This window comes from Phalacrocorax aristotelis, chromosome Z, assembly GCF_949628215.1.
Source record: "Phalacrocorax aristotelis chromosome Z, bGulAri2.1, whole genome shotgun sequence".
Lineage (NCBI taxonomy): Eukaryota > Metazoa > Chordata > Aves > Suliformes > Phalacrocoracidae > Phalacrocorax > Phalacrocorax aristotelis.
Window position 1 is genome coordinate 38,274,093 of NC_134311.1, and position 23,213 is coordinate 38,297,305.

The 23,213-nt window shown below is 37.9% G+C and overlaps 1 protein-coding gene across 6 annotated transcripts in view; it reads right to left on the reverse strand.

Annotated features, from left to right (window-relative positions):
• The window catches only part of NTRK2 (neurotrophic receptor tyrosine kinase 2), a 200,211-nt gene that overhangs the window by 94,400 nt on the left and 82,598 nt on the right, over positions 1-23,213 (reverse strand). The window contains exons 12-13 of one of the 6 annotated variants that reach the window (XM_075078497.1): positions 16,037-16,105; positions 11,984-15,163 (exon numbers count right to left, since the gene is read on the reverse strand). The exons of 3 other annotated variants lie outside the window; for them this stretch is intronic. In XM_075078497.1, the coding sequence (XP_074934598.1) occupies positions 15,126-15,163; positions 16,037-16,105 (107 nt within the window). In that variant the 3' untranslated portion in view covers positions 11,984-15,125. Of the gene's footprint in view, positions 1-11,983; positions 15,164-16,036; positions 16,106-23,213 lie in introns of those variants that run through there. 2 more of the 6 variants (XM_075078496.1, XM_075078498.1) reach the window with 2 other exon arrangements.

Sequence of the window (23,213 nt, forward strand, 5' to 3'; positions counted from 1 at the left end):
CTCAGAAAATGTTGCTGGCTAACAAGAGACTAGCCAGAATCTTCTTCTGGGAAGACTTTTTTTCAGCAATCATGTGTCTGTAGAAATTCTTGTGTTACCCAGGTGAAGCATTTGCCATGTTCTCCAATGTGGAATAGACTTAGCAACACACTCTCTCTAGCATCTGGTAGTTTTGTGCACCTCTAAGAAATCATGAAGAAAAGCTTTCCATTAATCACTTTCCATTTCTACAGTTATAGACTTCTGCATTATGCTCCATTAGATCTTTTGGAACATTGTTTAAAACACAATTCATCTTTGGAGATGGGAGGGAGCTGAACACACTTTTTTGGAGGAATATCCCTGCCAATACAGCTTCATATCAAAGATGTAGAACTGCCTCTGAACACCACCCTTCTTTCCTCAAGCGTGATTCCTAGGGCAGCGAAGCCTTATGGACTCAAAACCCTCTTCAAATGCAGATCTAAAAACAACTGCAGTAGAGCAAATGACACTCATGGATAGAAAGGCACCATGTCAAATTTCTGTCCCAGCAGCACCACTCACAAACTATGGGATTAGCCGCACAAATTGATTGACTTGCCTTTAAATGTTGGTTCTCTACCGCCATTTACAGACTCCTCTCTGCCACACGATGCCTCACCTGCAGTAGGTTCCTCCTGTCACCTCTCTTCTGCCAGCTTTCCTTGAAATTGCTTCTATGGCAAGCAGGAAAATGCCCCACACTCAAAGCTATTTGCACCACACCACCTAGCTCAGCTATCCCAGATGTCCCCACACTACAAACCAAGCTCTGACAGTTTCGTACTGCAGATTTGAAAATGGACACATTAATTGTGAAACTGGTCACAAAACCAGTCATGAAAGCACAATGAAATTTTGCTGCAATATTGGAAGTATCACTGTTTCTATTCTGCAGGGCTCAAAATAAAGCAGTGCTTCTCTTTGTTTCAGGATGCTGCACACAATATTTTTATAAAATACTTCTGCTGCTTCTACCACTTCTGAATACTTTACCAAGTATTCTCCCCTAGCTTCTTTCTGATGTGCCTCCTCTGCTTATTTACTCACTTCTTCCTTTATGAAGAGTTTTGCCTCTCTCTTCTTAACTGATTCTCTCTTGACCACCTGGCTCATCTATCCTCTCTTTTTTTAACATCTCCCTGAATTTCTTAACTCTGCAGTTCCCTATTGACCTTGTGATATTCAGTTCCCGATTGTCCACATGGCCTCCTGTGATGTTATAATTCATGTTAGTATTAAATATCATTGTTACTTGTAAACTCTAGTGTTTTAGGGTGACACTTATTTATTCTCAGATTAACTTCCACTTTTACCAAAAATTCAGTCATGCCTGTTTCTTAGCAACAGTTTTACCAGAACAGATTTGCATGGAAATCAAATACTCTCAAAAAGGAACTGCTAAAGGAAGCTGATAACATAGCCTTATTCTTGGCCATTAGAAACAAATACTACACAGCAGAATAAAACGGTTTTGTAAGTCTGGATGAATCTAATGAACATGTGTAGAACATTAGCATCAACTGAAGTAGAAGATCATATAAACTTCCCTAATTAGTGTGTATCTGAGTTGATCTGCAAAAATAATCTCCTTGCCTTCAGAGACTGCAGAACAAAACAAACGATGCACAGCCACAATCCTCTCTTGCGCTGGACTAGGTTCAAAATTGGAGTCTGCAATGGTCACACACAAACAGGTCTCGAAGGACCAGACTGCAAAACGCAGACGTGTGCACTTCCCACATGCACGAAAAATGCACGCCCTCACTTCAAGCACGCTAATACTAAATAACCAAGAATCAGACTTCAGTGCAGGAACATAATCACTTAGTATTTCATTCTCTGGAGTCCCCACATTTACACTGTAATTTCAGTAAACTGGAAGTTTTCAATTTTCAGAATCTTTAGAATGAACCCATTTCCCCTAAAGATTTTTCTATACCTTACTTGATTTTGCCAGATCAGGGTTATTTATTTATTTTTTTTTTTTAACCAAAACATCGTGCTAAGCTGTAACTAGCTAGTTCACCAAAAATCAGGAAAAACAGGGTGAAAGGGTGAAACCACACATGAAGCATGAAATCCTATGAACAGTAGTAGTGAATTAGCAATATCAAGAGTCTAATTCCCTTCATCTTAATATCAACTGAGAGTAATTTATTAAATCGATAACGGTGCAAAATCCCTATGAATGACAGTGGAATCAGGACTGCTGTCTTTGTATTAAAAATGATGGCAACCTTTTTGGCAAATGAAGTCTTGTGCTGCTGTGGCACTTAGTTGTGTCACTGAATGACAGTATCTGTAATATATGGCTGCACATGAATTATGTTAGGAATGGGTTAAAGTAATAGATCTGTATTATTCCCAGGAGGCAATGCCAAAAAGGTAATTGCCCATATTTGTGCCACTACATTATAGAGAATGACAGTTTCATGTCTTCCTAATGTTGAACTGAAAAATCTATAAAATCCATTTCTCTTTCTTGCTCAGAAATTAATATAGGACTAAAACCTGAAATTCCAACTCTGGTCATGCTCAGACAAAACTCCCACTGAAGTCAGTGGGAGTTTTGCCAGGGAGAAGATTAAAGACAGTATGATTTGCTGCATACTACCAGAAATGTAAAAGCTACTGAGCTAGGTTTTCGTTATAGTGCTGCTGGGATTATTAAAATTAGCAAGATTTTGGTCTTTCACCTTTCAGTCATGCAGTCACGTGGACTGGCAGAGGAGGGATGGATGCGAGGCGGACAAAGCAGCTTGCTGAAGAGTTCTTAACGCTGGGCTGGGAGCCAGCAGAAGTGAATCCCTCCTGCAGTACCTTCCCTTCCTCCTCCTCTTTAAGGCCCAACAAGAAGCAGGAAAAGGGCAAAGAAGCAAGCAAGCCTGGGTCCTTAGCAAACAGCATTAGTTGGAGGCAGTGCAGCACGCTCATCATCGCAAAAACCTACTGAAGACATCCACAATATCTGTGCTGTTCCAGCACTGGGAGCACACCTGGGCACACACCCCTTTGGGAGGCTTTAAGCTGGGCTCTGTGCCACAGAGATAAGACATCTCAGAATAAAGAAGACAGGAAGCAGCCAACACGTAACAGCTTCATGAGGCTTCTGCCGGCGGCAGCTGGACAGCACCAGTAACCAGAGGAACCCATTATCCCTAGAGGGGCACCTGGCTCTGCAGAGAGGGGGCACCCACACTGCCTCTGGGTCCTTGGGTTTTGTCGGCTGCTCCCTCCACTCGGTCATGTTAACTTACATGAATACAGAAACTCATTTAAAACAAGTGCATGGTTTCATCAACTGAGTGGTTGGGAGAGTTCTGTTCTCCAACACAGTTTCCAGAGGCATTAGAATTTAGTTTAAGACAGTACCAACTTTTCTTACTTTACCAGCTAATCTCTCCTTGATTTCATGATGTGGTAGCAAAACCCAAGCAACAAAGATAGGACAACTTGAAACTGCTATGTTATCTAACCAGCCTGCAATGAAGCAAAAATTATGTCCTGACCTACTCACCCATTTAAATTTTTATGAGAAAGCAAGAATAACATAGGATCTCAGTGCAGATGCAATTTTTGAAACGAAATTTCATTTTCAAGAGTATGATTGCAACAGATTTCTGATGTTTTGTACCACTGGCAATGCCATCTGACACCAATTTGATTTCAAACGGCCAAGTAATTATTGCCAAAAATAAACTAATATTCACACCCAGGGATATTTCTTATAATGCCTAATGAAAAGTATATCTTTAGACACCACCATCAACTTGCAAAATAAAGATCAATGCACTACTAATGATTCAAACACCAGCATAAAAACACTGGGGTCCTGAATTTACAATAAACTAGCCTTGTTGAATTAAACTCACTGGTCTGGGTTCTAAAGCAAGTTTCAAAGTATATATCATATTATATATTTATTTTTATGTATTTATATAATATTTACACATTATATAAATATTATTTGAATCATATAATACATAAACTCATTCAATACTAGTAGTAAAATATTACTTTATTCACTCTGTTAGTAACACATGACTAAAACTGTAATATATAGTGCTATTTTACACCTACATAATCTCCTAAAGATCATTTTGTAGAAAAAATGAAACTACAGATAAATACAGATCTTACATGGAATCTGGCTATTGTGGATTAAACACCACAAAAACCTTACAGTTTTGGAATTAAAATTGCATTGCTTCATTTTCTTGGCATTTCCTTTTTATGTTAAATGTCTGGCAAGACTTAAGATGTTTACTCCTACAAATGTTCACAGACAGTGAATTTCAAGCTTTAAAATTTACCGTTCCCAAATAGCAGGGAGTAGTAGTACTTACGAATGGCAAATATTTAAGTTGGTCTCTTAGCTGATGTGAATTGGTTAAAGGATCTGGCTCATACCTTTCTCAGTCTCTACTGATTTTGAGTTCCTCATGGTTTTGCGTCCCATGCAGACACATTCACTGCTGGACAGATTGATATGTTAGGATTTTACACTCACGTGGCATAAGCATAAATGCAATGCAAGGAATCAGTCTGTGCACAAGCTGTGCACTTGCATTTGCGATGTGTAGGTAGCAATGACAAAAAGTTTCAGAATGCTAAAGAAAGCAGTAAACACATCACTCAGGGACAATTTGATGTGGTACACTAACAGCCCTCCCTAGAGTCCTGAAGCAGATAAAATTACTTGAGTAAGAGAAGGATGTGACTCCAGGCAGGACCACACATGCACGCACGATTTCGCCTGTCCATTACTGCAGTGATGACAAAAATCTCAGATGAATAAACGTCCTTGATTTATTTTATAGGGGAATACGGTGCTGTGCTCTGTCTGGGGTCAGAGCCAGGGCTCTGGTGTAACCCAGCAAGCATCTGCACAGACTCTTTGCATCCTGCAATATGCAGATGGAACTCCTTATGAAAGCAGTAAGTTAAAATTACATTTGTATTCTGTATTAAACAAATAAATCTCACAGTAGCTTGATTTATGGCACCCAAAGCAAGACCTGTATGTCTCCAAATAGGGAAAAAAACATCGTAAGTTTTTCAGAATTTCCACTCCCCTCCTAGAGACTATCAAATCCTTTATAATTAGACTGATGACAGGATAACTCAGTCTCTTTGCCATCAATCCTCAGCCTCTCTGCTTTGTCTGCCAAAGGTTGCCCTTTCCTGGCGCAAGTATCTGTCCCCTGGCAATCACCGATCAAACTGCTATCATGTGGGCCATCTACAAATCACTAGTGGTTACAGCTGCTGTCACCACAGGCAAAGTTCAGTCCAGAACCCAGGAGCAAAAAATGCCCCACAGTTAAGAACAACTGCCCCCAGAGGCAACATCATCACCTCCTAACAATAGGTAGCAGCTTCACCTGGGTCCTAGGGTACTCAAGTTCATTTGGATTCCAGTGAAGTGTGAAGTAGCAGCAGGGAATGGAAAGTTGGCATCCGCTTTAGAAAGGAAAAGCAGTTATGATAAATCTTCACCTTCCTCTTCAAGAGGCACGTGGCCCTTCATGCTTTTCTTAACACAATGATGAAGAGTGATAAAGTGTGACTCTGTACCTGGAAAGAGATTAAACCAACTCCCAAGGGAAAACTGATGCTGACATACTGGAAAAGGTAACCTGCTATACAACACAGCAAGTAGAAAGCTGGTCTCTGCACATTCTGCTTCAAAAACCATACCTCAAATGCCTAGTGGTTACAGGAGAAAGGAAATACTCAGGCAATTCACAGTCAACTTACCTGATTTTGATTCACCGTCTCATAAGCAAGCAAATGCAGAGCTGATGATTTGGGTTATATTTCAAAACATTACATGTATTGAAAAATGAGACAGTTAAGCAATTATTAATAACACAGAGTTACTGCTTGTGAGGCAGAAGCCTTCACAAGACCCATCAGGGACTGAGATATTTATCACTGGGCTACTTGGTACCCAGAAGACAGGCTTCACCAAGACAGGCAGGCAGCTATATTACAACACAGAGGTAGTACCTCAGAGTGCCAAAAAATTACTTTCAGCTTATAAAACTGGGAGAGAAACTAACTTCCTAGGTGTTTTGTCTAATCACCTGACATTAACAGAAAAATCAATGAGCGGGCTTACCATGTGGAAGCCAACACTGATATTCTTCAATACTTTAACTTCTGCCTCATATTTAAGGCAACATACACTGTTTTGAATCTAAATGAAAATGGGAGTCTTATGTAAATGTCTTCTTCTACAAAGCACAAACTTATCAAGACCACATTTTGTTCTAATTCTAATAGTTAATATGTACAGGTAGATACAGCCCTTGGATTTCTCCTAGGAGTCTTAAAACATTTAACAGAAGTGAACCAACTTCTTATGACTGTGCATTAATTAGGTACAAGCACGCCCGCAATCTTTGACATGCCTGTCCCTACTGACCTTCACTCTGGGACCATATGGGGCAAAGAAGTGTGAGCTAACATATAAGCTCTGACCTCAGCATCATGCGAGGTCTCATGAGGAAGCACTAAATTGGTTACATGGCATGCATCTTTAGAAAAAGAAAGGGGAATTCTGGTTTAAGCAGCAACATCTATGCGGGACGTCTGCTGGAGTAAAGACATCACAAAAACTCAGCACTGGCTGACCACAAAATGAAAGAAAAGTTACCCAGCCCTCGGGCAAAGGTTTATATAGAACTAACTGTTTTCTTGGATCATGTTCCCTGAGGCAGGGATGACGCATCCATTCCTGAGGCATCATCAACTTCAATGCTGTAGACACTGAAATTCTGCTAAAACCCTTCCAGGGGAAAACGTGATGACTCTTCAGTGAGATCACACTAGTCATCAAGAAACTGCACAACCACTTGCTCATCTGGCCGCAAAGGGTTTCACCACTTTCTGTTCTCTAACTTTTTACACCTGATATTAGCTGTTAAGAGTTATTGAAGAAATACTATCTGTATTGTCATTGATATGTGGTTTCCAACATACACTTGCATATTTTCCTTTTGCTTATCAGCTCTTTTGGGAAGATGTCATGGCTAGAACAGCCAGTTGAATGCTCTGCATTTTCTGGATGTGTAAATAGCACAGCACTTCTTTGTGGCAAGAGTAAACGCAGGTATGAAAGACACTCCCATGTTCATATTCTAACTTATTCCGAGACCCTATTTGGGATTCTACTGATTACAGTTGCGACGTATTAGGGAACCATATCTGAAGTTTGCTATGATGAAAAATGAAGACAGGTTATGGTGTCATAAGAATGGTATAATGGGAATTAACTATGAATGTGGAAACTACAGTAAAATACAAATTGCATAAATAAAGCAAACCAGTGGTTTTTAAATTACTGGTTTTCGACTACCAGAGCAAGATGTTCATGTTAAATGCAGTATCAACTTGTGCACCAAACAAGAACTCTAATTTGAATTCATTTTCAGCTCTCTTTCAAATGCATCTTTCTATTCTCTTTACTTACCTTTTATCACATACTATGAACTGCACTTTTATGTTTTGAGGGGATTATTTCAGTTGAAACTCCATTCTCTGTTTATAGTCCTTAATGACATCTGGCTCCTTTATTGTTAACTCTGCTAGCATGATGAAAGTCCTAGACCTCTGGATAGTAACTCAGAAGCCAAACAAGACATTATAATTTAAATCTAAAGTATCTGTCACCTTCAGCAAACTAGTTAGAGAATATTTAGTTTAGAAACCTGCACACTGTATTTGCTTTTTATAGGGAAAACACATTGCCAAAAAAGGTCTTTCAAAAGAATTATCTAAAAATCAGAAACTAGAATTCCGTGATTTTTTGCAACCATTCTCATGAAACTGCAATATACTAAGAACTGCTTATTATGTGCTCTGTATTTCTGCTTCAGAGCCTGATTACTAACATAAGAAACATCAATTACTCAACTTGAAAGGTGATCTTTATATTCATTTTACTTTTAAAATAGTAACAGAATTATAACTAACCCATGAAATTAACTTTTTATTCTTGCAGTATGTTAATGGAGAAATTAGACAGAAATAACAATTTCTCAAGAAACAAATATCCAAAACACACTGTTTCTATTTTCTTCTCATTTAAAAGAACAAAATAAAGACTTTACTTCTACAAGAATACTGTTAAGCTACAATTCATGTTCATTAAAAATTAGCTCTTGTTTGCATTTTTACACTAACTGGGATTATCTAGAACATTAAGACTTTATGTTACTTCTTATCCTGTTGACTTCCTAATTTCCTGGGCAGTGTAAATGGCTATTTTCACTTTTGCCTTTAATCAGCTTCATTTTTTATTGTTCTCCCTAGATAATAACTTCTTGCTCTCCTGAGGCTGCAAACTTCATATTAAAGTATTTCAATGGCAAGCTTGCTATCAATCAAAAAAATATCCAGTACATCACAATTTCAATATGTCCTTCTACTTGGTAAAGAATTTTTATGAATATAGTATTTCATATTGTTTGAATACTTTATTTAAAATAATTTTATCTACCAGCTTAATCAATATCACAATTTACCTGTAATAGCAAGCCTTACTGAATACTTCTCTTCAGAAAAAAGAATGGTCCTTTACATTGAGCAGCCTGTTTCTTCTAGATAGTAAGGATATATCAAATGGGTTCCAAAAGCATATTTTCCATGGATGATGATAAAAAGGCATATATGTAAAATACACTGTATGACATCACAAATGTGACAATAGGCGAAAAATTCAAAATTCCCTACAGGCATACAAAGCAGACTTGGTACAATGCTCAGAGATGTGCTGAGCTCCCAGAAGAGAAAAAATGTGACCAAACATTTCAGAAGCAAGAAAATGAACATATCCAATGTTCAATGTGCAATATCCACATCTGTTATAGCCCAAATACAGCAATCAAATACATGAGAAAACATGACATGCCCTAGTACAAAGCAAAAAAGGGAAAAACTTGGGCTTAGACTGTGACATAACCATTTCAACATTTTTGTGTACTCTGTTTCATTAGGTCTGTCAAGAAATCCGGATGGTACAGGCCAATGAACAGGAATCCCAAAGCAAAACACACCCTTCAAATCACAGCACTGATGCTGCCTCAAAATAGTTTGGAAAATAAGCACAGCTTACTAGAGTATTTAACTAACCAACTTTTTCTACTTTAAGTTCTGAGTAGATGAAGCAGAGCCAACATGTAAAACTTGCTGTCTTATGGCCAACAGCCAAATACGTAGTCATTTGACCTGAATACACACACGTCTGATTGAATGTACATGCTAAACGCACATTTATTTAAATTAAATTAAATTAAATTAAATAGAAATATAACAACAGATAACTGGCGAGGAACTCCAAGATTCACATATTTTCCAATACACTGCACAATTACGAATGAAATACTAGAAGTGATCAATTTACAGAGAATAAAAGACACAATGATAATGAATTATAAAACTTTATTGGCCTGTTAAAAGTAAGTTCGTCAAGTACATTTTTTGTAAGTATAGATTGTCCAAACTGTTATGGTAGTACTTGGGAATAAAAACAATGATTGTCTGTTATTTACAAGAAATATAAAACAGTTTAAACAAGAAGAATTAGAAGGGAGAGAGAGTGAGAAAAGACTCACAGCTTGCTGATGGAGTACAGCAAACTATTCTTTAATAATGTGATGTTATGGTAGAAGGCATTTTTGTGCTATCATTTAGAATATTGCTCTTTTCAACATGTGAAAAACAGATTTTTTTACGAAGAATGCTTAGGTTCTAGACTTTGATACCAACAGAATTACTCTCTTCCTCTTTTTAAGTTGAACCTGAAATCTAAGAAAGACCAAGGAACACAGGGCTCTGAATAGCAATGGGAAACATTTCAAATAGATTTGCCAGAGATTCTAGTCTTGCATTTGTGCAGTGGTATGGCAGCCCAATTCTCCTCTCACACTAGTAAAGCCAGTAATATCAATGAAATAGCTTTGTTAAAGAAAAATCTCAGGAAAAAAGTCAGAATTTCCTTTCCTGTTTTGTGGACATGCCTGAGGAGTGAGCCCTATACTGCTTACATCAAGGCAAAATCAAAGCCATCACAAGGCGGCCATGACTTCACCCTCTACTTCCTTGAATATCAGATAGTTCCCTGAAATCCTATATGGTTGTTCTTGTCATTCCAGCTGAGGAACAGAGTTACAGTGAAAATGTGTATGCGATGAAGGGAGTTTCCTCATATGTTAAGACATAATCTGCTTAGTAACACTGATGTGAGTTGCTGTCTCTAGGGACTATGGGGGAATTGCCCTCTTCAAAATGAAAGCAGTTTGGCTCTACACTGCCTGCAGTTCTGCTCCAGGACAGGAGACATGTGCTTATCCGCCACACTCCTTGCAGCTGCAAAAATATAGCTAATCATGGAAGGATGCTATTAAAATTAGAAGGATATGGCATGTCTGTATCAAAACAATACACACTCTAATGTGGGCTCTTTCAATCTATCTTTGTTTGATGAGAAGTTAATCAGTTAACCTTGAGGTTTGATTAAAAGACAGCAACATCACCTACAAGTTTGATCATAAAGTCTACATACTTGTGGAACTAAACAGCTGTATTTATTTCCAATTAATGCATCATTTTTTATTTTCACAGCAGATTTAATTTGTATGTACAAAAGAAAAACAGGACAAATAGAAGACAGCTTCGAAAGTTTGGGGATACACATTCCCATGTAAATGGGACAATAAAATGGGCTGTGAAACACATAGTACCAATGTTCTCTGTGCTTCCTTTAAGACTGTATTTACAGTTCTCAATACTTCCAACCATCCATGAACCCTTGCTGAGGAGATCGGATGACAAAATCTGGTACAACATGGTCCTATGTTATAAGCCGGATTACTTTACACCATCACATAGTGACAGCAAAGTCCTTCAAAATTATATTCAAACACCCTGCACATTTGTACCCTATGGAGAAGAGAGCTTACTGCAGCTCGTGAAGGAGGATGTTGACCTCTCTCAAGAACAGAGAGAAGGAAAGACAGAACCACTGAAAACTGGAAGTAGCAGAAGAAGCCAGAGAGGATGACAAGAAAGAAGCAGAAGCAGAAGAAGAAGAAGAAGGAGCAGCTAAAAACCTTCAGGCAAGCTTCTGGGGTTTTCTTTTGAAATTAATATGAACAAAATACTTAGTTGCCCAATCCATTAAAAACTTTCAAATTTTTAAATTTTTAATTTAGTTTTTTAATCTTTGAAAAACTGTGCTTAGGGATTGGCTGTACCCTAGGAAGGAAGTGGATTTATAGTTCTTCTGCCAGCAGTCAAAAAAGAAAGAGCAGTTCCTGAGAGAACTATCTGAAGAAGGACTGTTTCCAACTAGCTGTCCACAGATTTTCTTGGCACTGTCTGCTGCCCCCAGGGATCTTGCTCCCACTGAAATGACTGGTTTTCTTCACTGCTGCATGGGAGAGATCCAGCTGGTAGTCAAAGGCAGTGGAAGGGTTGGGGACTGCCTTGCCCAGCTTGGGGTACTCAGACACACACATATTGCCATGCACAGCAGCCTCCCTCTGCCATGGTGGTGAGCTCCCACAACTCCCATCAGAAAGAGACATGGTCCCCACACACCCTTCTGCAAGAACAGCTTTCATGAGGGCCCGCCACCTCACCTGGCACAGCAGGCAGCTGCAGCAAGCACAACACAGACCCCAGGCTTGGCCTGGAGCAATGCGCTTGTTTGCAACACAGACCCGGCCACTGGTCAAACTTCCACCAAATTCAACAGGAATGGGTTTATTTAACAGACTAGATGATAAGCCTTGCCTTACAACAAAACACCGCCAGCAGTGCTTCCTCTCCAGTCCCCCAACTAATCTGCCCATCAAACTGCTCAACAGCTTATCTCAGTACTTCTCTGAGTATATTAAATGTCAATTTAAAGTAAATTCTTGTATAAATAAACCTCTTCTAGCAGAACATTAGAAATATGCTTTTATTTTAGTTTTATGTCTGGCACAGTGAAAAAAAATAGCAACTCTGCCCTCAGCCGTTTCATAGCCTTTTTTATTGCTCAGTGAAACAACGTAAAAGCTTTTTAATGTCAAATCCTGGATGTTCAGCAACTTCTACCATGTTAACGGTTCCTGCATGATTCTTAGAGTCTCACTTTATTTTAAGGAGGTCAAGAATTTGTAATTAACTGAGCCCTTTGTAAACCAACACCATTTGGGCAGATCAGAATCTCTACAGTTACAAGCAATGTCACTTACAATCAAGCTGAAAGACAGGAGCTAGTGGGTACTATAATTTCCACATTAAAAGTTTTGCTCCCTTAGCTTTAAAAGGCTCTGTCCACATACTGGAAAGAAACCATTTTAGGAACACGTAGTCTTTTTCCATCAAGCATTAAACATCTGCGTTAAGATATTATTAGTAACTAATCATGTGCTGTAATCCTTAAGTTTCTGTGAATATTTGCATCAAGTAATAGTGCACTGAGGGCTAATATAAAAGATATAGTACAAAATATGTAAGAAGGATATTCTACTATATATATAAAAATATATATTTCAGTGGTGCATAAATCAGTTGTGGTTTATTAAAGTTACCTCCATGATTACATAAAATCCAAAATACTGTGTCAGTACATGCTGAAATATTTGAAGGTCAAACCTACTCCTATACCACAAAGATGAACTGCAAAGTGCTACAAAATAAATTACAAAAAAATTATGTAAAATCCCCAATCAATAACGTGCACATTTATGCAAATAAATATTATGAATCAGAAAGAACAACCTTTTAAAATTAAATATTTCAAAAATCAACTGCCAAATTCCAGCTCTGCAAGTTTGCCTTTTCCCTGCCAAAAGAAAAGGGTTCAGATTCTCACCTCATTTATCTGGCAATAAATTGTGAATACATAACTGAAATATGTTGACTTTGTCCCAGCAAAACTTAAGACTGGAATCTGGGCTACTAGGTCAAGCTCTGCTCTTGATCCAACTTACATCTGATGTAACTCCACTGACTTTAGCTCAAATATTGCTGACCTAAATGATTCTCCATTGATTTAGAATCAGCTCAATGGCATCAGATATTATTTCAACAGAAGGAGAGATTCATGGGTAAGCAAGAAGTCTGAGACCAAAGTAATTAAAAGGAAGTTAAAAGAGATGCAGTAAAAAGCAGAGAAAGTTAGTATCTCTCCACAAGACCATGTCCACATAGACTTAGGGAGGAAAAAAGGCAGACATTCCTAATATTGTATCCGTGGAACAGCAGAACACTTGCTGACGTCTCACTTCAAACATGAACTATGATGGATATCCTTAATTGCTGCCATCCCTCTCCAAATCACCACAGTATGTGCAGGGCAGCAAAGACGCCACGATTCCTAGGTCATCAGTAGACTTCCAGCTCTGCCCTCTTCTTCAGTGTGGGGAGAAGGACACATCTTTGGGACAGATTTTGGAGAAGCGAAGAAAGCACTTTAGCAACTGCAACTCTCCTTCCCCAGCCAGTGGCAGGAGAAAGGAAATATCTCACTACATAGGCCATGAGGAATGCAAATGTGGACATATTTCTGGACTAATAAGGATATTTCCAAAACTTGAGGACAGTAGGAATAAAGAACTTGGATGTGAGAGATTGAAAAGTTCACAAGAAAGAAGTCAAACAACTATAAGTCTTAAAAGGCAAAAAGCAAGTAAGTAAATGGAGATAGAACAAAATAGTCAAGATAGTATTGTAGAAAGAGAGGGATGGTGTATGCTCTAAAAGACCACAGCAAAAGGAAAGACAACAGTGTTTCAGTGGAAGCATGAAAATGGCTGAAATTAAAAAGTAAAACTGATGAAAAGCAAATACAGGAGAGACAAAACAACACCATCTCCTATTTTCACTAAACATAATTTTAAGGAATTAAAATCAGACCGTAGCTCAGAAGTATAATCAAAATGCACAGAAATGCAAGCATCTATCTCTGTCTTTTACTGCTAATCTTTGTAGCTAACTCTCAGTTAAAAACCCTGAAACTTCATGTGTCTTACAATTATTCCCAAACTGAAAAGATCAAATTATAAACTCAGGTAAATAGCATGAAAATGAATGTCTAGAACTATATCTAAATGCAGTCTCTGCTCTTGGAAAATGCTTATGCCTTCAGTTAGCTTTACTTGTTACAGTAAATTCTTCTCAAAAGAGAGTAGACTCTCCTCTGAAGTGTACTGAAGCATACTCTGAATTACACTTCACAGTTAAACATGAACAGTTAAATAGACCTGTAAGTATACAGTCTGAAGGGCCAACAGCATAGTGTTGTTATTCTTACTCTTGGCTCAGAATCAGCATTCCAGCCTACTAAAGATTTGTACCCTTACCAAACCTTATGGACTATATTGAATAATCATGACGTAACTGAATGTGTAAGTGATGGCACTGGTTCAATAACCAAACGCACTAATGAACAGTATTGCCACCTTTCTGTATACAGCTCATATTCTCCAACTTTCTGGTAAAGTCAGTGGAACCACATAAATAAATGAGATTTGCAGGGCTAGCTCTGCAATTTAGTGCTTTAGCATTTAAGGCCATATCCTGAAAATATACAAGAACTTAATTTTAAGGACGTGAGAATACCCATTGAAATCAACGAGTCTACAGACACACTCAAATTAAGCATGTGTAGAAGTTTTGCAGAGCCACTAATGCAATAAAAGCAACTTTGCAGTTCACCTTTGATAAATATTATTTATAAAAACAACATCTTTCCAGTTAAGTTCAAACAGAAAAAATTGACAGAGGAAACAATATGATGTAATTTCATCTCAATGTCATTTTGGAAGACCAGTGAGGACAAGGCAATAGGAAAAAGTGTGATAGCTTATTTCTGGACTTTCTTGAGTTTTATAGCTGCCTCAGGGCTTGGCTTCGCCCTGCTCTTGCAAAAACAGCTACTGATTTGAAAGTACTTCTATGGTTCTCCAAACACAACCAATGTCTAAAAGAGAAGTCCAAGGGAGGTGGCACTTCACTGGGCAAGAACACTGTCCACTCCCTAGTGTGCAGCATACAGCTTCCACAAGCTCAACAGCCCCTCTCTCATCTTTTCCTTATTTCATTTACCCATCCAGTGGGATCTTATGAAATAAAACAAAACCTAAAAGAAACAAAATAAAATATGAGAAATCATGCTTTTAAAAAAAGTCAAAGAAAAATTAATACAAAAGTCCAAACACAAATGAATACTTGACATTCAAAGACATAAACATAAAATGCATTTAAAGCATACATAAAATGTTAAATAAAAATTGTTAATGAATTTATGAAAATGACAACATTAGCTCTATCTTGTGGCCAACAATTTTATTTGTTAATTAAAAATGTACAAGGCGTATTAGTTATTTGTCTTTAGCATATCAAAATATTCATATTGAGCTGTAATGCTAGAAATCTAGAATTCTCCAACCAGGGACTGTACTATGCATGAGTCAGAACAACCTCAGTCAGGTGTTCTGCCTTGCACAAAAGCCTATGGTGAACAAGCCTGGCTGCACAATCAAGCTCTCTGTCTTTGATCTGGTCATCAGCTAAGCAAAGGGAACCCAGCTATATCACAGAGTTACTGTGAGTACAACACCAGGTTCCTCTGTAACCTTTGTTTCACATCTTAGCTCTACGCTCATCGTCCTTTCTGCCTGCTCCAAACAGGGTCCTGCCCTTAACGTCATCAATGACTTTGTAATGGCAGAAAAAAGTGGACCTGGGCGAAATACTAGTTAATTAAAATTTATTGTTTCTGAATATCACAGGAACTTAAAAATCTACAACTAAATATTATAGCACATTGAAACACAAGTTAAAATCCCTGGGTGATGTTCTGTTCTGAGATGAAGGAGGAACCCTGTGAATCCATCCCCCAAACATTACCCGACTGTCTAAGGCTAAGAACTATAAAGAAGGCTATGCTTGGCGTGAAATCCAACAATGTGACTCTATAGCATAAGTACTTCCTAAAGCAGTATTTTCTTACCCAGTCTGTTGTTATCTGATGCAGTTGAGTTATTATGTACATCACTGTTGACTGTCACCATTACTTGTTCTAATGACATTTGAAAAAAAAAACATGAGTTGTACTGTCATCCTGCAAATGTAAACTTCATCAGTAGTTTTTGTTTGTTTGTCTTTACCTTGCTTTAGTAAGTTCTCAATGTTTATAAAGAATGAAAGTTTATCTGTATTCCACAGCACTTTAAACAGCAATTCAGAGCCAAATCTTGATTTGCCTTAAATGAATGGGACTTACGCTATCAGTTTCAAGTTTCATTTACATTGCATTTTCTTGCTTGTTTTAACCTTGAGGCACTCTTAGTACTTCTACCCTGAAAGTATGTAATGGCACATTTAGAAGCTGAACATGCTAGCTTTGGGCCACCGAGCATTTCCAAAAGGGTGTGGCAAAATTCTTTTCCTCTGAAACAGTTGATAAGGTTTAGTGTAAGGCATTAAGAAAAAACAAAGGACCTGGCTAATTCACCGACAAAAATATAGGATCAGCTGAAGTAAGCATCATTTCAGAACAGCTTGGCTTCTGCACAGGGGCTGTTTCACATAGAGAGAATGGCTCTAGCCTAGACTGACATTGAAAATATCAGTCTCTTATGGTCATATCCACATGTAGCGATGAGTATCTTAAGAACTTGCAAGGAACACAACATTATTGTTGGAATCTGTGCTCTTACTGAAGCTTACATCATTCTGGTTCTTGCTACTTATAGTGCCTCCTCACATATATATAAAATATCTTAAATTGAATTCATATGGTTTTGCCACACCATGAAATAAGCTCTCTATGAGAGAATTCAAAACCAAAACCGTATCGTTGAAAATTCAGTTAATCACACAGTGTATTACATCACAGCGTATTACATCACAGCCCTAAATGGCTACTGTAATGTCAAGAAAAATGCCCGGCTGTAAAGTATGTTGACCTTCATGACTGTATATGCATGTTGCAATATCTGTCTGACAGGTTTTGAAGAAGACTGAGGATCCATTTCTGCACATGGCAGGCTTTTCCAGGCCTTTCTTCAGTATTTTTACTGAGTCACTGTACTTAATCATTATCTCTTCTGTAATTTTCTGAAGGATGTTTGGAAGTTACAGGTTAGATGGAAAAAGAGAAGTACCATGAGGGTTTTGGTAGTCTAGAATTGAAAGCTACTGCATGGTTGCTACCTTCGCTTCAAATCTCCTAGGCCATTCAGACCTCTTCTGTGGAATTTTGTTTTCTTAAATCTGTGAGATTGCATAGGTTCTTAGACACCAAGTCAAAGGACAGATATATATTTACATAGAAAACACACGTCTACACCAGACTGTTAAAAAGTGAAAGCTTTCTGGCCTTTTAGTTTGTTCCTTACCTCATCTGCTGCAATCACAATGGATCACACTGCTGTGTGTAAAGTCACCTCTGAATTTTCAATTGAGAAGTTAACGGATGAACTACTATTAGGTGTACAGTACTATACAAAACCCAGGTGGACAATAGGTCTGCTCATATTTAGTTGCATCTGCATCTATATTAGTAACTCTAGTAGTCAAAGTGATGTCTAAAACAACCAGTATGGAAGAATACTCAGACCTAGGACCTGAACAGTCTATAGGAGTCAAGAAGTCCACAAGGGCGTCCGGCAAGTCCTACTGAATGCAGAAGAATTAATCACAAATACATCTTTTATAGGAAAAAATCGTTAATAGAAGGAGTTAAAAAAAAAAAAAAGGAAAGAAAAGAAAAAGATTAAAAAAGGGGGTATATTGATCTCATTCACTGAAACATGGAATGCACCCAGGTAAAGTATGTAGAAAAGGACACAGAAATACAGAATAATTGTGGGGAGATGTGGGGTGAGGAGGGAGGGATAGGAAAGGTCTGACAGAACACAGGTAAAATGGAATGAGAAAAAAGGACTGAAATATAAAGATGCAGAAAATGAACAGAAGTGCTTTAAAAAAAATGGTTCCAGGGAAAGCAGCAAAAGCTACAAACCCATTAAGCAGCAGGCAATCTGGACTTAATTTGTACACTAGCTCTCTGACTACTTGGAGTCACTGAGCTAACAGAGGCAAAGTATTATGGGCAGTGGATATTTAGAAGACAATTTCTCATGTCGTAACTGCCAACCTCTCATCTGGCTTTTCAGAGTTCAAAAGGATTCAGTTAGGCAGGTTGAGGCAGAGCCTGATTTTGGCTTGAGTTGCTGCTGGGGCACTGGATTCTGAGTTTAATACTAGTTTTAAAAAAACATTGCTGTTATGTAAGCTGCCACTCAGACTGGCAGGGGAAAGTACACTAAAGAATAAAAATAAAAAACTCAAAAGTGGAAGACAGAAAAAAGCTATCCATCTTCCCTGTATAAGGAATGACAGAACTTCATTCATCCTTTAAGGGAACATTGTGTATCTGTCTCTCCCAGATGTAAATGTGTCCAAGACAATAAGGAAAATAAGTAGTTTAAAATGTAACCTGCTGATACTTTATTTCCAATACCAGCTCTTCATTCAGAGCATTTTGAAGTGGGTGCTGTACTTATTATTAGTCTTAAAACAAACATAATAATTTTGCAATACACTGTTTTGGGGACGTAACATTTAAGTCTAACTGATCTACCCCAAAGAGAATGTGCTACATAAATCGTAGTTTGAATTATGCTATTAATGTGGATCCAGTTGAGCCATCAGTGAGGATATTTTTTTTTAATCCTACAATTGGCTTTCTGAAGTACCACAGCTGCCTATCTCATGAGATTTGCAGACCTGTATTCCAACTACTGGATGTTCTGTAACTTCCTAAGAGTTTACTCTCATTGGGAGCTAAATAAAATACCTTTAAGACCAATTGGTTTTAGCTTTTCTATTCTTTAGCAAAGAAAGCATAAAAAGAAAAGTATAATAGCAAAAAAGCCATATGTTTACGCATAATGAACTCATTCTGGAAGAAGAGTATTTCATAAACATGATCCTTTTTACATGTAAAGAAGCCAATTTTTCCCGCCTTTAACCAGCACATAACACAGAACTGAGCACTTAATGGCATCATAACATCTAATGCATTTCCATGTTTGGGAACATCACTGGTATGGGGACAGTCACACATCCAAGGGCTCAATTTCTGCCTGTCCCAAACAATCTTGACCATGCCTCTCCTCACTGGCTATGCTCCCTACAATCCTCCATCTAAGTCAATCAGGAAGAAAGAAGTTATTATATTATTGTCTTCCAAACTTTTTTCACAAAGTGAGATGATAAATTTTAGTTGGCTGAAAACCTTTTTACTCCAATGGGATTTGAAATAATATAATCTGATCAGTTGTACATAAATCAGAGGTCTGCAGGCAAACTTTCCTGGTCATTACAAACCTGACCTAAACTCTGCCAGAGTAAACAAAAGTTTCCTGTAATGATGACTTAACTGAACTCAAAACTAAGTTTCACATACTCACATCCCGCTCTCCAAATATGTCTCTACATATGAATTGCATAAATTTGGAGATCATACATGTAAACCAAAGCATCCTAGGGAAAGCACAAGGAAAAGAATTGCTGAGCAATTGAAAGTTTCTATGATGTTAAGTCTTCTTATGCTTTCTCTCTTCACCAAATACATACGGTTTTTCCTAAACAGAATGTTACTTGGGGCCTTGATCCAAACGGGGTATTTTGAGACAAAAATCAATTTACATTCCTACTTTTTCCAGCTTGGGGGAAATCGAGCATAACACGACATGTATCTCTGGTCTTTTTAAATGAACCGTCATTTATATGGAGAAAGCTCAAATTGCTGAGTGGAAGGGAGGAATGCAAAGAGAAGATGTAGTTGCATTACCTAAAAAGGTATCCTTATCAAATTTGTCAGTTTCTGATTTCAAGTAGAAAATTAAATGAAACAATTCATTCCTACTTTTATTTGCTTCTTGGATCTGAGCCACTGCTTCAAAGAGCAGTGCTAGATAACACTGTGGCAAAATGAGGACAAAATGTCACCTCATTTTTATTGGAAAGCGAGGAGAGGCTCCTGGACAGGTTTCTGGAGAATGTTTATTGCACAAAAAGAAAATGACTTGCCTCATTAGAGTAATGCCTACACAGCAGCAGAAGATAAAGTTGTCTGAAGAAATCCATACTTTTTCTTAGGATTTTGCAGATTTTGAATGCTCCAGGCTCAATACTGCCTCATGTTTCAAAGCACAGTAACATACACATTTAATACAACTTTTTCTTTATTTCTAAACATCGCTTCTACCTCATGAGGCACTAAGACAGTATTTTACATTCATGTCATTAAGAGCTCTAATGACATATGTAAATAGTACTTTTTTTACCTAAAGATAAAAGCATGGATAGAAGACAAACAAATGAAAACCGAAGTTCTAAAACGACACGGACATGGAGACTTAAAACCACAAAGACAGACTTGGACACACTCTGAACTTCTTAGAGACCAGGGATTCCTAGAAAATTCTGGATCTGAATTTCACATTAGTCTCTCTTTCCAGATAAGATTTTCCAACAACTGAATTTACTTAGAAACTGGAAGAACTAGGACTGGCAGAGATTAAACAGGCTGTCCCATGAAGCTGTACATCAAGATAAAGAGTCTTGACCCTCTTATGTGCTCCAGTTGCTTACAACAACGGGAAGACAATACACAATACAATATCATATTAACCTCAGGACTATTTATAGTAACTCAAAGAGTTTCTGCTCTCCTTTACAATTCTTCAAAACACTGCAGTGTCTCAGCAAGGTTTCTTTTCCACTATCACTACCTTTTCCTCTAATGTTTAAATTTACGCCCCACGGGTAAGGATACATACTTTGTCATTTTATGGATGCTCCCACCTGTATGAGATTTCTAAATGGACTTAATAAAATTGGAGCCATTAACATTAGTGTTGCAGGCAGCATTCAATCTATTTAATGGTTTGTTTCATTGATCTACAAGTTCATAAAAAGAGAAAGGGGGTCAAACAGAATTATATGTACTTTAGTGTAGAACCCTATAAAGCTGTTCTCCGTGTGAAATGAGTTAGAACCAAGAGACAGTAAAACCTGACCTGTCTACTCAGCATTTTAGAGGCCAAAAATATTTTGGGCTAACAGTCCTCTACATTGCTAACAAAGATCATTTAATATCTTAATCTGTTTTTCCTTAGTTTGATTTGGAGTTTTTATTTTATTTCCTAGTATGATACATTGCAAGATGTGCTCATTTTCCAAGCAGGCAGCAGAAAATGAAACATTTGTGCTCAGCACTCTTAAGAAGAAAACATTGCATCTTTCTCAAGGAGAGTCATTACCCTCACGTACTCCAGCACAATATCCAACAGACGTTTCCTTTTACAGTACTGCTGCTGATGCTGTAGTTGTTTTGCTTGCTATTGATTAGTGAGAGTCAAGGACATTAAAAGCTGAAGCTTACACTACCAGTGCTCAAGGCTAGTCAGTGCATATATTTTGCACAGCTTATAATTCAGGGACAGGTTAAAGTGAAAAAGAGAGCGTGAATAAGCAACTGTTCAGACTCAGAAACAACCGTGCAGTAACAGCAGCTCCCTACAGAACCACAGAAAACGCATATTGATAGAAATACTTCACAGGAAAGGGTGTAGCAATTACTATCTGCATACACATTTTAAAACATGGATGTCTGCAAGTTACTTCACACTTCATTTGCATGAAACACTGTATGCCTGAGAGATCCATCAATATATCAAGGAATGCTTTCTCAAAGCTTTCTGCAAGTACTTGAAAAGTCAAAGCTGTTAAGAAAAAAAGCTGTTTATCCTACGACATCCCTAGCATTTGTGTTTAATACACTCATTAGTATGCATGTAAAATACAGAAATGCTACTACACAGATACACTTTTGACAAGTGTCAGTTTACAGCCACAAGAAAGAAGATCAGAGCACATGAAGGACACAGCATAATTAGGTCTTACCCCTTTGAAAAAAAGAATCACTGTCAACTTCGAAACCATTCCATCTCTGCCTGAATATTGAAGCCAACTTTACTACCACATTAGCTTTCATAATTCCAAGGATAAATAGATATTCCACATTTTCAATATATGGCTTTTGACAAGAACTTGGCAAACCAGTTTTTATATACAAATTAGGGAAATAATGTTTCTTATTCCTGTACAGTAAGAATTATGGAACTATATCATATATACTCATTTATAATGGGATTATTTTGCTTACTTGCCTTACGACAATATTAACTCCTTTGATCATTACAGGCCTCATAGCTGTTATTGAGCAATTCTCCAGCCTCCTTTCTATTACATTTTACCTTAAATATGTGAAGTCTGAATACTTCTTACAAGATGCACACCCTAATCACTGAGTGCCTCTAGTAACACTTTTTGTTTTCATTTCTTTAATCTCAACTGCCTTCCTTTACAGTCAGTACTATTCAAGCACTTCCATGTGGCAATTAATGACCTTCCTTAAAAAACCTGATCTGTGCATGGTGAATGATCAGGATAATGGACTGACAGCAGGCAACAAAGAGCCAAATCCCACCTAGCGCAGTTACTGTTTTGCTCCATGAACACTACCGCATCATTTCTGTGCATCTTTTCTTCCTCCATCCTGTGCAGATTTTAAGGTCTCAGGGCCAAAGATCACTGCCCCATTTTGATACAATCTTGGCTTAAGTATTTCACCCCACAAATTCTCTCCTGATAGGAAAATTAAGACATAGATCCCATAGGGAAAAAACCCAAAATTACCCCAGAACCTCTGCTAGTTGTCTTTTACCACAAATCCTAATGTCACAGCACTAAGGAGAGACAATCTTACAGTTGCCTTCCACTGAATCCTATCTACATCAGTCCTCCTCCACAGCAACACATGGCCTTTGAGGGAAGAGAAGTATGAGGCATGGTCTGTTTCCTCGTGAACCTCGTGGTCTGGATTTACACTCCTGAAAAGCCATCTCAGAGTCTGACACACATTCTGTAGGCAGCTTGCAGTATATTTATTCAGGTCCTGCACCTCTTCCAAGGCTTCAGGGACTCTTATTTCTCCCCAGATACTGCAGTAAGTTGGAATCACACCAAAGACACTGCTTGGCTTTGAACATCCCTGTGATTCCTCCCAAACACAGAAGTCAGAGAATATTTTTATGGGGAAATACTGCACA